This window comes from Panthera tigris, chromosome E1 (assembly GCF_018350195.1).
Source record: "Panthera tigris isolate Pti1 chromosome E1, P.tigris_Pti1_mat1.1, whole genome shotgun sequence".
In the NCBI taxonomy this organism is placed as follows: Eukaryota; Metazoa; Chordata; class Mammalia; order Carnivora; family Felidae; genus Panthera; species Panthera tigris.
In genome coordinates, this window is record NC_056673.1 from 14,105,911 (window position 1) to 14,128,761 (window position 22,851).

General features: G+C 37.9%; 1 protein-coding gene across 2 annotated transcripts in view; it reads right to left on the reverse strand.

Moving 5' to 3' along the window:
- Positions 1 to 22,851, reverse strand: part of PAFAH1B1 (platelet activating factor acetylhydrolase 1b regulatory subunit 1) — a 75,617-nt gene that overhangs the window by 13,350 nt on the left and 39,416 nt on the right. For both annotated transcript variants that reach the window (XM_042967829.1, XM_042967830.1), the window contains exons 3-5: positions 6,019 to 6,103; positions 5,695 to 5,769; positions 4,249 to 4,455 (exon numbers count right to left, since the gene is read on the reverse strand). In XM_042967829.1, coding sequence (XP_042823763.1) covers positions 4,249 to 4,455; positions 5,695 to 5,769; positions 6,019 to 6,103 — 367 coding nt within the window. The remainder of the gene's footprint in view (positions 1 to 4,248; positions 4,456 to 5,694; positions 5,770 to 6,018; positions 6,104 to 22,851) is intronic.

The window sequence follows — 22,851 nt, forward strand, 5'->3', positions numbered from 1 at the left end:
TTGACACTGAACACCCTGGCCTTGGTTCCCAATAAGGGAGGGAGCATTCAGTTTTCCACCAATCCTGCACTCTGGGATAAACCCTACTTGGGTCATATTAATTAACCTTTTTATAAATCGCTGGATTTAACTTGTAATTTGTTAAGGATTTTGCGTATGTGTTCATGAATGATACTATACTGGTCAATAATTTTTTTTGTAAGATTTTTGTCCCATTTAGTTTAATTTTGACACTAAGAATTCAGTGAATACCTGACATGCTAAAAATAAATAAGGTGGGATCAGTTAACTTTCCTTCCATGCATTTGTCAAATAACACTAGAGCATTTTCTCTAAAATAAATATATCCAGAAAATGAACTGGGTCTCTTCATAAATGGTGAGCAAACAAGGCATTTTAGTTATAGTTTGTAAATATCAAGAATTAGTAAGAATTAATTTTATTTTTCCTTTACTTGATATTTACCTTTTGTATGATCACAAAATAAATGCTCATGATAAACCATTTATAATGTACTTACATAAAGGCAATAAAAAATATCCATTATCCTACCCAAGGCATGGTTTTTCCATTCTTTCTACGTTATTTTTAAGCATAATGACGGTGTTGTACTTCATTACCCCATTTTCCCTTTGCTTCTCACCATGAGGATTTTTCCATACAATTAAAAACTTGACAAACATCTTTTTTTTTTTAAGATTTAAAAAAAAATTTTTTTTTTTTAATGTGTATTTATTTTTGAGACAGAGAGAAACAGAGCATGAGCAGGGGAGGGGCAGAGAGAGAGGGAGACACAGAATCTGAAGCAGGCTCCAGGCTCTGAGCTGTTAGCACAGGGCCCGATGCGGTGCTCGAACTCACGAACTGTGAGATCATGACCTGAGCCGAAGTCGGACGCTTAACCGACTGAGCCACCCAGGCGCCCCTTAAGATTTTATTTTTAAGTAATCTCTACACCAATGTGGGGCTCAAACGCACAACCCCAAGATCCAGAGTCGCAGGCTCCGCCTAATGAGCCAGCCAGGCACTGCACCCCCACTTTTGGGGCAAACACCTTTTTTAAAGGAATTCCTGTTGCTGGCTAAAAATTTTCATTATCACAGAAAACATTCTGTAAGCGAAAATCTGGTGAAAAAGAATTTTGGGTCAAAAAATATAAACTTAAAAAAAAAAGTATCAACTTTTTAGGGGTGCCTAGGTAGGTCCAGTCAGCTGAATGTGCAACTCTCAATCTCGGGATTGGACCCCATGTTGGGTGTGGAGATTACTTAAAAATGAAATTAAAGTAAATAAATAAATAAATGACCTTTCAGAAACTTAAATGATGAAATTAAAAATACTATTATGAATTATTCCAAATATCTATCCTCCATTTTCCCTAAAGTTTAAAGGTTGGTGATGTAAATGAATTACTCTGAAACAAAAACAAAAACAAACAACAAGAAAAAACCCCCCAAAAAAAAGCCCACACCAAACCTGTTGTGTTTACCAAATGTACAAGGGACTTAATATAAGATTTTTTTTTTTAATGTTAATTTATTTTTGAGAGAGACAGAGATAGAATGCGAGTGGGTTAGGGACAGAGAGAGAGAGAGACACAGAAGCAGAAGCAGGCTTCAGGCTCTGAGCTGTCAGCACAGAGCCCGACGTGGGGCTTAAACTCACGGACCACGAGATCATGACCTGAGCCGAAGCCAGACACCCAACCAACTGAGCCACTCAGGCACCCCTAATAATAGATTTTTGTTGGGGTGTCTGGGTGGCTCAGTTGGTTGAGCATCTGACTCTCAATTTCGGCTCAGGTCATGATCTCATGGTCCTGAGATCAAGCCCCTAGTCGGGCTCTACACTGGGTGTGGAACCTGTTTAAGATTCTCTCTCCCTCTCCCTCTGCCCTTCCCCCATGCACTTGCATGATCTCTCTCTCTCTCTCTCTCTCTCTCTCAAAACTAAACATTAAAAAAAAAAAAGCACCCTAAAACTTCCATTTGTAAATTTTATTTTTTTAAGTAGGCTCCACACTCAACATGGGGCTTGAACTCAGGACCCTGAGATCAAGAGTCACACATTATACAGAGCCTGAGCCAGCCAGGCACCCCAATTTGTAACAGGTTCATTCAATATATATATATATATTTTTAATGTTTACTTATTTTTTAAAAAGAGAGAGCATGAGTGGGGGAGGGGCAGAGAGAGAGGGAGACACAGAATCCGAAGCAGGCTCTAGGCTCTGAGCTGTCAACACAGAGCCCGACGTGGGGCTCGAACTCACAGACCGCGAGATCATGACCTGAGCTGAAGTCGGACACTCAACCGACTGAGCCACCCAGGCGCCCCTCAATAGATGTATTTTAAGATGGCACGTTAACAATTTTGTTTATACTTTTATACCACTGATACAAAATTCACCCTTACGCCTCATGACAGCAGTATAGTTTTATAGTACACAAGACTATCATGAAATCAGTAATTTAAATTCATGTCTACTTATATTGGAAAAATACCCAATTGGTCACTGTATTAAGTATTTTCAGCCTACACCATATACATGTGATTTTAAGACTCTTTTCCAGTTACTCTGCCGTCCACTGCATGGATCACCAACCCACAGGATGGAAGGAAGCCACTGATTTAGAAACTAAAGCAACCACATATGGAAAACATAAAACAATGTTTAATTTGAAGAACAAATTAAGTATAGTCATGTTTAAGTCATTCCTGTATTTTATGCTGGGCTGCTGCTAAGTGACATATGTCTAGTCTTAACAAACTGATACTCGTTAAAAAAAAAAAACAAAAAACACAAAACCTGATACTCATGTTTTCTTAGTTATACCTCTATAAATGAAACTTCTTAAAATCTAGAACTTAATCTGAAATAAGCCTTAAAACAGAGAAATCTACAGGCCCCTGAGTGACTCAGTCAGTTGAGTGTCTGACTCTTGATTTTGGCTCAGGTCGTGATCTCACCATCTGTGGGAATGAGCCCCGTGTCAGACTCTGCACTGACAGCACAGGACCTGCTTGGACTTCTCTCTCCCTCTACCCCGCTTCCGTGCTCTCTCTCTCCAAAATAAACAAATAAAATTAAATGAACGAATAAATTAATTTACCCAAACCTTTCAACTGTATTTTACTTAGCTTTCTGCAGATAGTTTATACAACTGTCACTGCACTACGTCTGAATCAAAGGGAATTATAAAAACAACCTTTTTCTGGACAAAAAGATAAAACATTAGGAGCACTTGTGTGACTCAGTCGTTAAGTGGCCAAGTCTTGATTTTAGCTCAGGTAATGATCTCACCGCTCATGAGTTTGAGCCCTGCATTGGGCTCTGTGCTGACACTGTGTAGTCTACTTGGGCTTCTCTGTCTCCCTTACTCTCTGACCCTCCCTCTCTCTCAAAAATAAATAAAAGACATTAAAAAAAATTAGTACCAACACTGGATTAAAAAAAAAAAAAAAAGAACACTGAAATGTGTACACTTCCTGTAAAAAAAATAGAAAAATGAGAGAAATATATAACTTACAAAGTGAAAACCTCCCATATTCCCACACCCCTGAAGAGAACAAGCCAGTATTTAAAATATATCAAGAAGAGGGGCGCCTGGGTGTTTCAGTCAGTCAAGTGTCCAACTTTGGCTTAGGTCATGATCTCATGGTTTGTGAGTTCAAGCCTTGCATCGGGGCTCACTGTTTTGAGTGTGGAGCCCGCTTTGGATCCTCTGTCCTCCTCTCTCTGCCCCTCCTCCACTCGTGCTCTCTCTCTCAAATTAAATAAATAAATAAATAGATAGATAGATAAACACAACAAGGAGAGTCCAATTTAAATAAGTGAATTCTTTTGCACAATATATTCACCCTCTGAAGTACTAATTTTGTAACCTTGTATTTTCATCTATCATCTCTGCTTAAAAGCAAGGCACATGTATATCTTCATTCTCCAAGAACAAAAATTATTACTCACATACTAGGTGACTTATGACCCAATACTAAACTAGTGACACCCAATTTTCTCAAATTCATCAGTGAACTTAGTTGGCAGCTTGCCTCTCAGGAGCTATAATGAAATTTTATTCTAATTCTGTCTAAGGCTTAGAACCAATCACAGTTTTGAAGAGTCCTTCCTGTCTTTCCTGTCCTGTACAGGTCTTCATCTTCAGGATCGTTTTATTTCTTTTACCCAATTAATGTTACTCTGCTTTTAACAATTATCCTATTGTACATCTTTAATTTTGAAAAAGTTACCTTAATTGTAGCATCCTCTGAAGCAGAGACCATAACACTGAACACAGGATGGAAAATTACTCGAGTGACTGGACTCCTATGACCACTCAATGCGTATTTTTCTGGTGGACGGGGAATCCATTCTTTTGGGTCTCGTTTCTGACCAAGCGGTCCACCCGACGTAAATTCTTCTTTTGCTTCATTTAGTTTTGATTCTAGTTCCATAACCTTAAGAAGGAACACATAGTTATATACAGATAGATTCTGATAAAAAGAAGATATTTGATATTTTTAAAAATCAGTTTGCAGGATTCTCGAAAAAAAATTTTGGTAATTTACAAAGCATTCATCAATTTTTTTTTTAATTTTTTTTTTTTTAACGATTATTTATTTTTGAGACAGAGAGAGACAGAGCATGAACGGGGGAGGGTCAGAGAGAGGGAGACACAGAATCTGAAACAGGCTCCAGGCTCTGAGCTGTCAGCACAGAGCCCAACGCGGGGCCTGAACTCACGGACCACGAGATCATGACCTGAGCTGAAGTCGGCCGCTTAACCGACTGAGCCACCCAGGCGCCCCGCATTCATCAATTTTAACTGAAAATGACCTATATGATATACCACCAAAATTTTAGTAGTGTGATACAACTGAAACTTGAGAAAAATTCACTCCAATTGTGTCAAATATTTAACTGAAAAAAATATTTTTCAATTTATATCTACCAATTAAAGGAAGGACAGTGCACCTTTATAAAAGCTAACATGCATCTATGTGTTGGCTACTTTTCTAAGAGCCTTTTCTGGATTAACTCATGTTATAAAAATGGTATTTATTTATTCTAACTTCACCTACTAAGGGTATAAATTTTAGGACCAGAATATTATTTGCTGCCTTCACTTTACAGATAAAAATAAAAGCTCAGCAGGGTGTCCAACTCCAGCTCAGGTCATGTTCTCACAGTTCATGAGTTCAATCCCCACATTGGGCTCTGTGCTGAAAGCTTCAGATCCTGTCTCCTCTCTTTACCCCTCCCCTGCTCACTCCCTCTTCTTTCTGAACAATAAACATTAAAAAAAAAACCCCACAAATAAATAAAAAAATAAAAGCTCAGAGATGAAAATGACTTGTCTAAGAGCACACTTTAGTGTTTTTTCCCCAACATCATGTTGGCTACATGCTTTCTTCCCTTCTAAGTGCACAAATGAGTTCTTTTTGGTATCAATTCCCTGAAGTCAGGGTTGTGTAGATTAAATGGAGCCCAATACCTGGGATGCATGATTTAGCATGTATCAGCAATGACCTGTCTAGGTCAAAGTTTTTTAATGCATAAAAATGTATTTTCATTTACCTTTCAAGATTAAATATAATTATTAATTAATGCAGAACAATTGATGTTAATATTTTCAGAAAGTTTATATAATTAACACTCCAAATACAAGTGACTTTAAAGAAAGAAGATACAGATACCTTCTTTTGTAATCTAATGACGGATGTCCACTTTTTTTCCAAAAGACCAGCATATTTCTTATCTAATTCTTCATTCTAGAGAAAAAAATGAGAACCTTTTGAAAAATGGCTCACCTACAATAGTTCAAACCATACAGACCATTCATCTAAGCCCAAATGTTAATAAATATCTGATTATACCAAAAAGGGGGGTGAAAACCTAGTACCAAAGTAAACCACAATAACAAAAGATTTATGAACAGCTGAGGTGACTGTTAACCTCTAATACTTGAGTAAAAATCCACCTATTAAATACTATATGAATAATTGTAAGGTCAAACATACCATATCTAATTCAGCTTCCTTTTTAAAAACTGAATATGCCTCTTCATAGCCATTTGAACGAAGATAATCTGCTATAGCTCGATTTCTGAAAGAAAACAAATTCAAATTTTTACTTCTACCAAATCTGATTTCCATGTTAAAGAAATATTTCATTTAAAATCTCATAAATCTATGACATTCTTTTAAGAGTATTCCCTTCCAAATCCAAGTCTTTCACAAAAAAGGAACCTTCCCCAAAAGCCTCTAAAACATTTAGCCCTGCCATAGTACGTCCAAAATACTGTAACATTATTCCTGAGCTTTTAGTTGTAAGTTTCTAATGTACTGCTTACCTTACAAGATGTGGGCACTCTATGGATCAAGATATGGCTTATATAACAGCTATCAATTTGTGACAGTAATCATCAATTTTTTTCATGTTTACATTTAGCCTTCCTTTACTACTTGTTATGTTTAGCAGATGCTCAAGGACTAGCAACTGAAATTTAGTTGTACACAGAATTGTTCTGATAAATTATAATTAATATGCATTTAATATAAGAGATAACTTTAAACCATTAGAGTGGACGAAAAAGGTGGCACAGGCTATAAACTTAGTACAATATCACAGTATGAGACATTCATTTAGAATTAGAAAGAACTCAAAGGTTAGAAAAGCTGAATTAGCAGATGCCTCTTTATGCTCTCCTTATAATTTTTCAAAGAGAAAATCAACTACCTCCCTCCTAAAGCAACCTATTCCAATGTCTCTCAATTTTTTTGAGCCCTAACTACCACTGTAACAAATAGTTGTTTGTTTGAGATTTCCTGTAAAACATTTTCATTTAAATAATTTGAAAGTTAATATGTATGCAAGGTTAAACAAAGTTTAAACACATAAGTACACAATAAAATATCCATTCCACCACTGACCTCCCTGAGGTAACCACTTTATTAGTGTTTTGCATATTCAGAGACAATCTACCTATACACACACATTCCTGCATATTCTTCTAGAGGTAATCAATATTTGTTTTTTAAAACAGAATGCAATACACTATATATAAAAAGTCTTACACACAATATCCCATACACCCACCTAATCTTAACCATCATTCTTTATCAGCAGATATAAATCTGCCTTTTAAAAAAATATTGTATTCCATTATAGAGACATATGCTTTTACTACCACAAACAATGCTGCTATGACTACCCTTTCAAAGCCACTGCCCACCTAATGCTTTAGGAAATAAAAACACTCTAGTAGTATTGTCGAATTGGTGGAATCCAGTTTTAATTCAATGGCATGCTAAAAATAAAGCAAACAGTAGAAAAAGATAATAGGGAGTTATATCAAACACTTTATATATTCCAGGTAATTATTAGCATACCAAAAATTAAAGCATTAATAACTAGTGGAAGATAGGGTCAAGCACATCACATTCATGAACACAGGGGCTGAGGAAAGGTAAATTCTTACTATTACTGTGAGTCTGTGTCTGTGTGCTGCTCATATCATAGCCTGTACCTTCTGGCCTGTTCTACTAATGGATAACTCGATTCGTAAGAAGTGTCTTCTTTACATGGAGCTGAAATCTACTTCGTTTTAATTTCCACCACGTAGTTCTACTTGGGCCTTCCGAAAGAATACAAAATAGGAAGGCAGTGGATCTCTCAAAATATTCCATCAAATATTGTGTTGTCAAAGCCTGTGTTACAAACCTTCAACAAAAGTAAATTTCCCTTTGGTTAGAATATCCCAAATAATAAGGGAAACAAAGAAGTTAAAAGACATACCTATTTCTTAGCTTTATTTTCTTCTTAAAAAATGTCAAGGGTAAACAAATAATATATAGAACTTGTAAATACTTAATGTTCCTACCTAGCTCTTACCTCAGGGTCAAGCCCTAATCCCTGAAACTGCCCAAACATACTGCACACAGCTTACAACCTTGAAGTTCATAAAACATGTAATATGCACATGTAATAGATGGCACAAATTATAACAATTATGATCTTAATGGACTTATTTTTTTGTAAAGATACATAAATGGTGGTACTTTTCAGGTAAGAATAGTAAAAGGAGAAAAATGCAAAGCGACTATTCCTTTTCCTTATTAAAAAAAAAAAAAGTCCCAACATTTTCAGATTACCGCTGCTAACCCTTCATTCAGTATAGTCTTCTCATACCATGTTCTTTGCCCATACATTCACATCACCATGGATACGTATGCATGGCTTTTAATTAAATAAATTATCTGTTAATTTTGTTCACCATGTCATGAAAATCTTAACCTTGTCAGTAAATGTTCATCCATGACATCCTAGTTATTTAATACTCAAACACAATACTCCATGATGTAGATGGACCAAATTTTATTCAAGCAATTACCTATTGCTGGACTTTCAAGGCTATTTCTAATTTTTCATCATCTTAAGCAATGTTGTAAACAAACACTCATATAAAGGCTTTCTCACATCTTTACATTTGAGTCAAATGATGCTACAATTGAATGTTATGTGTGTTATCCTCCTATATCCACCCACCCCAATTCTTACACTGAAACCTAATATTTGGGGACGGGACTTTTGGAGGTGCTTAGGTCATGAGAGCAGAGCCCTCATGAATGAGATAAATGCCCTTATAAAAAAAAGACTATGAAGCAGGAAGCAAAAGACTATGAACCAAGAAGCAAGCATCACCAGACAGTAAATCTGCCAAGTGCCTTGATCTTGGGACTTTCCAGACTCTAGAACTGTAAGAAATAAATCTCCGTTGTTTATAAGCCTCCTAGTTTACAGTATTTTATTACAGTAGCCTGGACAGAGACAAAAATTATATACATTTTTAGTACATTTTGATAGCTACTTTCAAACTGCTCTCCATAGTTGTACCAATTTATATTCCTAACAGCAGTTATGAATGCCATCCCTTCACCATCTTTACTTTTCAAATATTTGGTTTAGCCTTTACTGATTAAAAAACAAAACAAAACAGTTTTGGGGTGCCTGGGTGGCTCAGTCGGTTAAGGGTCCAGCTCTTGATTTCGGCTCGGGTCATGATCTCACAGTTCTTGAGTTCAAGCCTCGCATCTGGCTCCGTGCTGACAGTGTGGAGCCTGCTTGGGATTCTCTCTCTTGCTTCCTCTCTCAAAATAAATAAATAAACTTTAGAAACAAACACAAAACCAACAGTTTTTATCCTTTGATTCTGTTTATGTAACTTTTATAAAAAGTCAATTAAATGTTAAATTTTTAAAACTTGTGCAACATTTTTCTAAGGTCTGTGTGGCTTAACCCAACATTTGCATTTTAAAAAGTTATGTGGCAAATGTAATCAATTAGAAGTTGTAGATGACTCCAAATATGCATAAAGCAGCACCTCATTATAGTTGTATGTCACATTTACAGGTTTTGGGTTTTTTAAAAATTTTTTTTTTAACGTTTATTTATTTTTGAGACAGAGAGAGAGACAGAGGATGAGCAGGGGAGGGTCAGAGAGAGAGGGAGACACAGAATCTGAAACGGGCTCCAGGCTCTGAGCTGTCAGCACAGAGCCCAACGCGGGGCTTGAACTCACGGACCGTGAGATCACGACCTGAGCCAAAGTCGGACGCTTAACCAACTGAGCCACCCAGGTGCCCCTACAGGTTTTTGTTTTTTTTTTTAAAGTAGGCTCCACATCCAGCACAGTGACCAACATGGGCCCCAAACTCAGAACTCTCAGATCAAGACCTGAGGTGAGATCAAGATTCAGAAGCTTAACTGACTGAACCACCCAGGCACTGCCACATTTATACTTTTTAAAAAATGTTAAATCCTGTTTAAAAACATTCACTGTCTCTTTTGATCCTAAAAAAATTCTACTAAAGTAGGTACAAAAGCATATTACCCCTGAATTATATACTGGTAGACTGATTTATCTAAGGCCACAAAACTAGCATGTAGTGAAATAATTTAGGATAATAATTCCAAAAAACATTTACTGAGTGGATGCGGAAGAAACTAGCTAAGTAGGTGGAGCTCTGCACCTCCCTCCTTTAACTGGAGTTGTCCCATATTTATATACTTCCATGTATTGTATTTTTTCATAAGTGCTTTAAAAATGGACTTATACTGCTCTTTAAAAAGCCCTACACCCAAATCCTTGAAACCAAAAATGACTCACACTCTTAACCACTAGGCTTTTGTTTTGGTAACTGACTAGATGCGAGACGGGAGAACACAGTTGATTCATAAGTTTCTAGTGAATTGTAGTACCACTCACTTGGACAGACAGGGGAAAAAGAGAACGAAGAAAAAGAGGCAGGCATATGACAAGTTCAGTTTTAAACCTTCTTACTTGAAGTAGCTATAAGATATTTAAGTAAAGATACATGACATAAGAGGTAACTAGATGTACAGGTGACATGTTTGAGAAAGAGACCTGACATAACAAGAGGACTGGGAAAATCAGCAAACAGGTAGCAGTGATTTGAACAATGTAAGTGGTGACAGACAATTCAGAAGAAGGTATATACTGGGGCCGGGGGGGGGGGGGGGAAGGACTAGAATGTAACTGATGGAACTTTGACAGATACCAACATTCAAGAAGTAAGACAATTAAGAGATGTCAGCAAGCCAATGAAGATGGAAGTTTCAAAGAAATGGAGATGTGTAACAGTGACAAAGATCTGAGAGAGGTCATCCAGAGTCTAAAAAGTGTCCAAGTAATCTGGCTACTAAGACGTCCCTGCCTGTCTACTTTACCAAGTACAGTGTCAGAACCTAAGTGGCCTCAGTATTCCATTCCACACTAAGGTTTCAAATGAGCACTGGAGTCAGGGAGCAGCAGTGAGTTGAGAATATCAGGGATGGATTCTCTTTTTATTGTTAAATGTTTCATTAACACTATGATATCTATGAAAGTTTGGAAAGAGAGATCACACAGCATTACTAATATAACAAAGAACAACCAAAGAGCAAGATACATATACGAAAATATAGCAAACAAATTAGAACCTAAGTTTAAATGAGTCTGACGCCATTAGGGAGAGCTGAACCCAGTGAATGTGGAACCTCTGTCAGGGAAGGTGTATCACAATCACTTAACCTAAGAATAAATTAAGACAGACGAATCTCTAGGTTCTAACAGCCTAATCGTGCTTCCAGAGTTTCAGCTGTTGATCTAGAGTTGATTTTCAGCAGTTTTATTAAGGTTGGAAGAGTGGACATCAAGGCACAAGTTTATAATCATCTCTCCAACAAACTCCATATACATGATTTAAATTAATCTATTAAGTCTCAAGAGATGCAGAAAAACAACTAATCACTAGAATCAAAGCAGGATTCATGCAGAACATAAAAGGTAATTCTGAGTAGATCCAAACCAGTAACCTCATATACAAATCAGAGAAAATGGTTAAAATCAAAGGGAAGAACTGAGATGAAGGACTTTTATCCATGAACAAACAGAATGGCTACACAGAGCTTAGCTTACATATGGAAATACTCTAGTGAAACTATCACAAGTGAGATCTGTGTTTGCTTTCTACTTTTTTTTTTATGTTTATTTATTTCTGAGACAGAGAGAGACAGAGCATGAGTGGGGGAGGGGCAGAGAGCAAGGGAGACACAGAATCTGAAGCAGGCTCTAGGCTCTGAGCTGTCAGCACAGAGCCTGATGCGGGGCTGGAACTCACAAACCGTGAGATCATGACCTGAGCTGAAGTCGGTTGCTCAACCAACTGAGCCACCCAGGCACCCCTGTGTTTTCTAAACGACTCCAGGTTTATAAATGCCAGGGTTAGGGGCACCTGGGTGGCTCCATCAATGGAGTGTCCAACACTTGATTTCGGTTGTGGTCATGATCTCAGGGTTATGGGACTGAGCCTTGCATTGGGCTCTGCACTGAGCGTGGAGCCTGTTTAGGATTGATATTCTCTCTCTCTCTCTCTCTCTCTCTCTCTCTCTCTCTCTCTCTCTCTCCCCTCCCTCCCTCCCTCCCTCATTCTCTCCCCCCCCCCCCCCACTACCCCTCTCCCTGACTCGAGCACTTTCTCTAAAATAAAAAAAAGGAAAAAAAATGCCAGGGTTAGATTTTAAGCATTTTAGCTGACTTCCTACACTCTCTTCATTATTCTTTTATCCCCCAGCATAATTTTTGTAGCTGAAATATCACACCCACTGCTACCAACCCATACACACTTACGCTTACAAAGGGAGGGAAGATTTTTTTTTAAGTTTATGTATTTATTTTGAGCGGATGGAGAAGCAGAGAGAGAGGGCGAGAGAAAATCCCAAGCAGGCTCCACCCTGTCAGCACAGAGCCCAACGTGGGGCTCGATCTCAGGAACTGTGAGATCATGACCTGAGTTGAAACCGAGAGTCAGACGCTCAACCAACTGAGCCACCCAGGAGTGCTGGTAAGATTTTTTAAAGTTACTGTAAATGCTATGAACTACTAGTTAAACAGTAACCAGTCTAAAAAGATTGGATTGCACCAACACTAAAAGCAGAATACTTCAGGGTCCTCAGCATCTCTTACAAATTTAAATCAGAGCGGAGGAAATTACAGAGCATGCATTAGAGGAGACTGAGGTAGAAGATGTTTTTCACAGATAAAGAAACAGGCTCCCTGAACTTAACTGACCTTTTGGCTAGCAAGGGGTGGAGCTAGGAATCAAACTTGGGTCTTTTAAAGCCAATACAATGGTAACTGTTTTTCAAACTGTGTACTCTAGCACTCTAAGGCTGAATAAAAATGTTCTGGGAATTCTATATATATTTTATTTTAAATTCATTGTTTATGTGAGGAGAAACAGGGTTAAGTCAAAAACTGACAGACTGAGATTTTTTTTTTTAATTTTTATTTATTTTTGACAGAGAGAGACAGAACATGAGTGGGGGAGGGGCAGAGAGAGAGAGGGAGACACAGAATCGGAAGCAGGCTCCAGGCTCCGAGCTGTCAGCACAGAGCTGACACGGGCTCGAACTCACAGACTGCGAGGTCATGACCTGAGCCGAAGTCGGAGGCTCAACTCACTGAGCCACCCAGGCGCCCCGTGAGTGAGATGTTTTCTTACCAAGCCCATTAAAAGAGATACACTGAAAACGCGGAGCTCACATATTCATGAATTAGAAAAGCAATGGAGTTAACATGCTTTATTCTAAAAGGCCTAATAAATCTGGGGTGTCTGAAGGGTTATGAAGGCACACTGTTAAGATAATAGAAGAGACCAGGCGGGATCAAGCAATCAAGTTCATACCACTAGGAGGACACTGTCATCTTTAGTGCCCTGCTCCAGAAGACAACCCTCATACCAGCTAGGCTACTTACTTACTTACTTTACTTACTTACTTATTTAGGCTGAGCCATTTTAGACAAAAACCAAGATGAACTACACAGTCCCTGGGGAAGACAGGAATAAAGTTCATTTCAAGCAGAGACACTACTGAGGATCATCCCATAAGCTGCTGCCATTGGACAGCAACCAAGTTTCAGACAGGTACCATGCATGACTTCTTAAATATACTATAACTGCCCACCGAACAACACAAACATTGAGGAGGTCTTATACCTCGCTAGCCACATGTGCCATGACAAAGGGTTACAATGATCATCCTTTACTATCACACTTGAAAAGATGTACCTACTTTGTAAAGGTAGACCAGGATTCAACAACTACTAGTCTTGGGACAAGTACACGCACAGCAAGAGGTCACAATGAGACTTTATCCTGGCAATGATGAAGTAAAATAGAATGAAATTTGGGTGAGTCAGTACGAGTGGACCCTCAGCTTCACCATTAAGGAAAATACCACATGCCTGGTATACTGGCATTCATTTCTCTTCAGCAGAGATCTGGGTCTGAGGTAGTATTTACCCCTCCCTCTCCACACCACAGCAGCAACAAAACTATCTACCAAGTAAGTATACCATGCTGGATTTTCTTTAAGGCAAAACAAACAAATAAACAAAAATCACAAAAATATGCATCATTATTCATTCTTACATTTAGATAAAATTTTTTAAAGTTTATTTATTTTTGAGAGAGAGAGACAGAGACAGAGCGTGAGCAGGGGAAGGGCAGAGAGAGATAGAGGGAGACACAGAATCTGAAGCAGGCTCCAGGCTCTGAGCTGTCAGCACAGAGCCTGATGCCAGGCTCGAACTCATGAACCAAAAGATCATGACCTGAGCCCAAGTCAGATGCCTAACCGACTGAGCCACCCAGGCGCCCCTAGATAAATTTTTCTGAGTTACAGAATCACAAAGCAGAAACATCACTGAGCAGATATGTTTTGATCCTCTTCCTTATGTTTTCTGTTTTACTACTTTAACCTGTTAAGAAAAGAACCTTACTGAAAACTAAGGTAAATGAAGGTACAATTATAATATGACTTCACACTAATTAGGCTAGACTTCTGATTATGCTGTTTCAAGTTAATGATACACACATTTATTACTGACATTTAAAAAGAAGTTGCATGACCTACTGTAAGTCAGAAGTCAGTGATGTCAACAAACAAATGGAGATTTTGCCTCAGCTCCAAGGTACAATTTTTAAACATTTAAAACATTTTCTCCTCTTTCCTCTAACTTAAGTGTAAGTCTATATAGTAATTATAAGATATTTATTTAATTATGAGGCCCACTTAGAATATATTTCTGTAAAAAATTATTTTGCATACTTAAAAAACCCAAAAAAAAGTCAGGTTGTACAATAAGGATAGGCAATATAGCTACCATATACTGGTAAGTTTGAAATATTTCCATTTTTAAAATGTAAAGCAAATGTTCACTATAAAACGACAAAGTAAAGAAAAAGGGGAGAGGTAGGGGAGGGAGAATAAGGGAAGGGATGAGTGTCTGTTATATTCCCAGCTTCATACTAGGGAATATAAAAGAGGAATAGGTTACTTGTTATCTGGAATAATCAGAATACGATGCATTCTACTGAATGAGATATTTCAATAAAAAATCAGTTTTCAAAGAATAGAAAGATTAAATATACCACAAACTGAGACTACTTAAATCTCTCTTTGAGGACTCAGAAAAATCTTCATATGGAAATTTTATTTTTTTTAATGTTTATTTATTTGGGGGGGGGGAAGGCGGGAAGGGAGGGAAGGGAGGGAAGGAGGGAGAGGGAGAGACAGAGAGAGAATATGAATCCCAAGTGAGCTCTGCACTGTCTGAGCAGAGGATAACATGGGGCTCAAACACACAAATAGTGAGATCCTGACCTGAGCCAAAATCAATAGTCTGATGCTTAACCAACTGAGCCACCCAGGTGCTCCCTATATTTTGATATAGTCACATTTATCTATTTTATTCCTGGTTTCCACATTTGGTACCTTTACAAAGTCCTTTCCTACCAAAGGCTGTACTTTTTTCTACCACTTTTATATTGTTACTTTAACACTTGGGCTTTCACATCCTTTGGATTCAAGTTTTATTTAGTACAACCTACGGTACTATTTGCTGAACAGTACTTTTTCCTATCGATGTGAAATGCCATGTAACATATACTAAATTTCCATAGATAAAATGAGCCTGTCTCTGAATATTATTTGTTCCCCTAACCTATGCGCCTATTACAAAAATATTTTACTTACTACTTTTACAGCAATGTTTGGGTATCTGGTACAATTAGTTCCTTTCTCACTAATCCTTTAAATTTTTCCTTAACTATTTTTCTGCATTTTCCTCTTCCAGATGAACTTCAGAATCAATCTGGTCAAATTCAGAAAAATTCTGTTTAGATTTTAATTGGGATTGTATTTAATTTTATTAATAATTTGGGAGCTCTGACATCTTTCCACTATTCATTTATTTTCACTAGAAACAGGGCAAAGAAGTCTTTTTTACAACATTACCCCAAAACAAAAACGACTTAATTCTAACTACTGATTCTTTTTTCTTTTTTTTAACGTAATCTCTACACCCAACATGGGCCTTGAACTCACAACCTCAAGGTCAAGAGTTGCATGCTCTACCAACTGAGCTAGCCAAGTGCCCTTCCTCTGAGTTCATTTTATGTTGCCTTTTTTGTTACTGTACTGTTCATTTATGTCTTTTCTCTTTATTCATCAGTTTTATTTTATGCTCTTTGTTTCTTTATATTTTATTTTATGGTCTTTCTTAAAAGATAGTTTTTAATTTTGCCAATCAAGTTTACCAGGTTATATTTTCTATTTTATTAATTTCTGCTTTTAAAAAAATTAATTCTTTCCCTCTGCTTCTGTTGGGCTTATTTTATTGTCTTATTCTTGAACTGAATGTGTGGTTCATTTCTGACCTTTGTTTTTTTAAAAGATTCATTAGACTATCTAATTTTCTGTATGCTCTGTTGGCTACACCCTATAGGTTTTTATTGTAAGTACCCTCATTATTATCAATGTCTTCATTTATTAAGTTACATGCTGTTCTTTGGACTTCAAGTATTTAGAAGTACATTTAAAAAAAATATTTAGAGAGAGAGAAGGGGGGGAGAGGGAGAGAGAGAGAGAGAATGAATCCCAAGCAGGCTCCATGCTGTCAGTACAGAGCCCAACGTGGGGCCTGAACTCATGAATTGTGAGATCATAACCTGAGCCAAAATTAAGAGTCAGATGCTTAACCAAGTAAGCTACCCAGGTGTCCCTAGAAGTACATTTTAATATTTTTTTTAAGTTTATTTATTTATTTTGAGAGAGAGAGAGAGCACACAATCGGGGAGAGAGAGAGAGAGAGAGAGAGAATCCCAAACAGACTCTGCACCACCAGCACAGAGCCCAATGCAGGGCTGGAACTCATGAATTTTGAGATCATTACCTGAGCTGAAGTTGGATGCTTAAGCGACTGAGCCACTCAGGTGCCTCTAGAATTACATTTTAAAACATCCACATGGATAGATTTCTCTTAGCTCTCCTTTTCCTACTAATTTTCATTTTATTTCATTACAGTCAGCAAATGAGTCCTATGAGATTTCTGCATTTTTTGAATTTGAGATTTTTTTTTGCAGTCCTATCCATGGGAACTTTTTCCTTAGTATCTGTAACTCTAAGTGGGAAAAGTGTGTAACTTAAGAATTGTTCATCCAACTTTTACTTGCCATTCACTTATGGAAGAAAAAAAAATTAACCCCTAACATGTAAAAAAGGCTCACAGAAATCCATTTAGGAGCCCATCTTGAAAAAGGTATGTAATGACAAAATCCACCCAACTAACACAGTAATCAAAAGAAGAATAGGAAAATGTTCTAAACTTGGGGCACCTGGGTGGCTCAGTTGGTTAAGCGTCCAACTTTGGATCAGGTCATGATCTCATGGCTTAGGAGTTCAAGCCCCGCATCAGGTTCTGTGCCCACAGCTCAGAACCTAGAACCTGCTTCAGATTCTGTGTCTCCCCCTGCCCCCAGCTCCTCTCCCGCCCACGGTCTATCTCTCAAAAATAAATAAACATTAAAAAAAAAATTAGCAAAATATTTCAAACTCAACAAATGGTATACATTAAGTATGTACAGTTCTTTGTGTCAATTATACTACAATATAGCTGTTAACCAAAAAAGGAATACAAGAATGGGAAAGTTGTGGAAAAAAAAGAATTAGGGATGAGCAACAAATCAAACAAAGTACAAATATTATCAACCAGGACAACCTAAAACAAAACAAAACAGACTTTCTTCATCTTTCATGGAGAAAGATCAATGGGTAAAATCTCATACAAAAATAGAGGTGTAAGCTTATTTTGTTAAGAGTTAATTATGAGATGACCTAACAGGTAATATCATTTCCAAGTTCACAGAGTGACAAAAAATATTAAAAAGAGATTGTAAAGTATAATTCTATTTTACAAATCTTAAGAAAAAAAGATGCTCGTGAAATTTTTGCAAATACTTGAAAAATATCTGAAAAGACTGTAATATACAGGCAATGGGGGCCACCGTTGGAAAATAGGACTGAAAAACTGAGGAGGGAGCAATGTTTGCATTTTGACACATGTTAATTCTGGTGATAGAACTGTGTTTAATGAATAGTGAACTTAAAATTAGGAAACTCATTCTGACTGTAATACTAGTCATGAAACTGGTAATTTTAATTTCTCCCATCCTCAATTTATCTGTAAAAGAAAGATATTTGTCATATCCACAAAAATGTTTGTTTTTTTTTTTTTTTTTTTTTTAATTTTTTTTTTTTTCAACGTTTTTTATTTGTTTTTGGGACAGAGAGAGACAGAGCATGAACGGGGGAGGGGCAGAGAGAGAGGGAGACACAGAATCGGAAACAGGCTCCAGGCTCCGAGCCATCAGCCCAGAGCCTGACGCGGGGCTCGAACTCACAGACCGCGAGATCGTGACCTGGCTGAAGTCGGACGCTTAACCGACTGCGCCACCCAGGCGCCCCAAAATGTTTTTGTTATTATTCAATATTTGTATGCCCCAGAGTGGTAAAAACAAAGAAGGCAGGCAATATACATTTGCTGAGTTGAGTCACACTTATTAGTACCGATCAAATTATTGTTTTCCAGTACATCAAAATTCTTTTCATTTTTTACCCCCAAAATACCTCATCCTGTTAATTTTTTAAAATTTATTTATTTTGAGAGAGAGAGAGAGAGAGAGAGAGAGCGAGCGCACACGTGCACAGGGTAGGGGCACAGAGAAAGGAAGAGAGAAGATCTCACGCAGGCTCTGCACTACCAGCAGAGCCTGATACGGGGCTTGAACTCACAAACTCTGACATCATGACCTGAGCTGAAACCAAGAGTCCGATGCTTAACTGACTGGACGCCACCCAAGCAACTCCAACTTACTTATTCTTTTTAAAAAACATTTATTATTTATTTTGAGAGAGGGTGGGAGAGACAGAGAGAGAGAAACATGAGCAGGGGAGGGATAGAGAGAGAGAGAATCCTAAGCAGGCTCCACAGCATCAGCACAGAACCTGATGCAGGGCTCAATCTCAGGAACCATGATATCATGATCTGAGCCGAAATCAAGAGTCAGACGCTTAACTGACTGAGGCACCCAGGCAGGCGCCTCTATTTATTCTTTTTAAAGTTTACTTATTTACTTTTGAGAGGGGTAGGCAGAGAGAGGAAAGAGGGAGGGTCCCAAGCAGGCCCTGCGCTGTCAGCGCAGAACTTGATGTGGGGCTTGAACCCAGGAACCATGAATCACAACCTGAGCCGAAATCAAGAATCATAAAGAGTCAGACCCTTAACCAACTGAGCCACCCGGGTGCCCCTCCAAGTATTTAAAAGCTAATTGGTGCTGGACTTCAAGCTGTATTACAAAGCTGTAGTCATCAAGACAGTATGGTACTGGCACAGGAACAGACACTTAGATCAATGGAACAGAACAGAGAATCCCGAAACGGACCCACGAATGTATGGCCAACTAATCTTTGACAGAGCAGGAAAGAATATCCAATGGAATAAAGACAGTCTCTTCAGCAAGTGGTGCTGGGAAAACTGGACAGCGACAGGCAGAAAAATGAACCTGGACCACTTTCTTACACCATACACAAAAATAACCTCAAAATGGATGGAAGACCTAAATTTAAGACAGGAAGCCATCAAAATCCTCGAGAAAAAAGCAAGCAAAAACCGCTCTGATCTTGGCCGCAGCAACTTCTTACTCAACACGTCTCCGGAGGCAAGGAAACAAAAGCAAAAATGAACTATTGGGACCTCATCAAATTAAAAAACCTTCTGCACAGTGAAGCAAACAATCAGCAAAACTGAAAGGCAACCGATAGAATGGGAGAAGATATTTGCAAACGACGTATCAGATAAAGGGTTAGTATCCAAAATCTATAAAGAACTTATCAAACTCAACACCCAAAAAACATATAATCCAGTGACGAAATGGGCACAAGACATGAATAGACACTTCTCCAAAGAAGACATCCAGATGCCCAACCGACACATGAAAACATGCTCAACATCACTCATCATCAGGGAAATGCAAATCACAACCACAATGAGATACCACCGCACACCTGTCAGAATGGCAAACATTAACAACTCAGGCAACAACAGATGTTGGCGAGGATGCGGAGGGACAGAATCTCTTTTGTGCTGCCGGTGGGAATGTAAGCTGGTGCAGCCACTCTGGAAAACTGTATGGAGGTGCCTCAAAAAATTAAAAATCGAACTACCCTACGACCCAGCAATTGCACTACTAGGCATTTATCCACGGGATACAGAAGGGGCACATGCACCCCAATGTTTTCAGCAACACTATCAACAATAGCCAAAGTATGGAAAGAGCCTAAATGTCCACTGGTGGATGAATGGATAAAGAAGATGTGGTATACATATACAACGGAGTATTACTCGGCAATTAAAGAATGAAATTTTGCCATTTGCAACTACATGGATGGAACTAGAAGGTATTATCCTAAGCAAAATTAGAGAAAGACAAATATCATATGACTTCATTCATATGAGGACTTTAAGATACAAAACAGATGAACATAAGGGAAGGGAAGCAAAAATAATATAAAAACGGGGAGGGGGACAAAAACATTAGAGCCTCTTAAATATGGAGAACAAACAGAGGGTTACTGGAAGGGTTGTGGGAGGAGGGATGGGCTAAGTGGGTAAGGGGCATTAAGGAACCTACTCCTGAAATCATTGTTGCACTACATGCTAACTTGAATGTAAATTGAAAAAATAAATACGGGCACCTGGGTGGCTTAGTCGGTTAAGCGTCCAACTTCGGCTCAGGTCATGATCTCACGATTCATGAGTTCGAGCCCCACGTCAGGCTCTGCTGACACCTCAGAGCTTGGAGCCTGCTTTGGATTCTATGTCTCCCTCTCCCTGCCCCTCCCCTCTTTGTTCTTTGCCTCTCCCAAAATTAATTAATACTACTCAAAATTAATTAATACTAATTGGTATCCAACCTGTTAGAAATGTTAAAATGTTACAAAGGCAAACTGAATGCCAAAATGTATCTTACTTGTAAGAAGTATATAAACATTTGTTTCTGCCTCTCATAATATATATTCCATAATACTTTCAAAAATGGTAGAAAAAGCAAAAACCATCATTTTATTTCCTTACTAAAAACTCCAAGATTTTTTCTATTCCCCAAATTCCTAAGTGTAAATTCCCTAAATTTACATTTATATCTAAGACAAATATTCTTTGCTTAATGAGCACTTTTAGGTCAATTCTTCCCTAAAATTCTCTACAAATTTAGCCACCTGAAATTAGGTTCTCTCATCAATTGATTTTTATTCAAATTAAAATCTCTATTTTTGGCCATAATGTTTAAATATTAATTTTGATTATGAGGGTAATAAGGCACACACAAGGCATCTAGAAGAAAAAAGTCTGAACTGACTTAGAAACAAGAATGACTAAAAACCAGACATACCTTCAATAACACAAAAGTACATATGCAGATTTATTACTTATAATATTTCTAATTACAAAATAGTGGAAACTACCTAAATGTTAAAATATGGGTGAATGGTTGAAAAAACTATGGTATATACAGAGTAGAGTACTATCTAGCTGTTAAAAGGGGGAAAAAAAAAAGAGGATCTCTATGAACTGATACAGAGTGAGTTGCAGGAGATACTGCTAACTGAAAAAAGCCAGGTGCAAAAGAGCACTTATAGTATGCTACCTATTGCTTAAGAAAGGAGAAACAAGAAAACATACATGTATCTCTCTTATCTTTATTAAACAATGCATGAAGTTGGTTCCTACATGGGGCAAGGAGGGAGGAACTTAGAAGGGATTCAGAAGAGTAATACTTCTGAGTATACATTTTTGTACAGATAATGTTCTAAATATCCAAAATATTAAATTAACAAGGATAGGAAGGCAGAGGAAATGCAAAACACACAAAACTAAAAAAACTAGAACCTATGAACCCAACTACATTTCAAATGAATAACAAAACCATGGGAAGAGGGAGAGAAACCAGGGCGAGTTTCCAACTAATCCAAGTAATTTACAAACACAGCAGAGTGGATGGGGGTGGGGGGGGGGGGTGGGGGCGGTGGGGAGAGAAAGAACTACATACAAATTCTAAACCCTTTCCAGGATGTGTAGTAAGAGTGTAACAACTCTGAAACTATTCTGGAAGTACTACAGGATTGAGCAAATGAGTCAAAGCCTTGCTATTGCTGGCAGACAGGGTCTTGCTACAGAAGATACAAATATGGTAGGGAGGAAAACAAGAAACAACATAGTGAGAATAGACTGAAAATTAGAAGTATCAGGATAGCCTAATGATTTCTAAAATAAGTATGTGTACATGCCTTTGTGTATCAGTGGTTCTCAACTGGGGGAGATTTTCCCTCCCCCGCCAAGAGGAGAGTTGGCAATGTCTGGAGACATTTTTATTGTGGCATTTAGTAGAGGCATCCTTGGGTAGAGGCCAAGGATGTTGCTAAACAACCAGCAGTGTACAGGACAGATCCCACACCAAGGAATTATTCAGCCCAACACGTTAACAATGCCAAGAGTGAGAAACCTTAATACACATGTGTACCAAGGTACCTGTATATGTGTTTACAAATACATATTTCTTGGTTCTGTCTACTTTAAGGACCAAGAAGCAAACACCCCAGTACCAGTAAGTATACTTAGTACCCATAACTTGATGTCTAATACCATTCTTCACTAAGAGAAACCAAGGCTTATTGGAACAATGACTGATTCTAGGATTAATGCAGGATGGGTGCACAATAAGCCTGGAACACCTTGTGATGCGAGAAAGTAAGAAAGTGCCCACAGACAGGGCCATATATAAGAGCCAACTGAAGGGGCTCCTATGGAAGTCTGGAATATTCAAACAGCAAAAGTATAAGAAAAGTAATGAATGATAAGAGCTACTGAAAATTTAGAGGAGTTCATACCAATA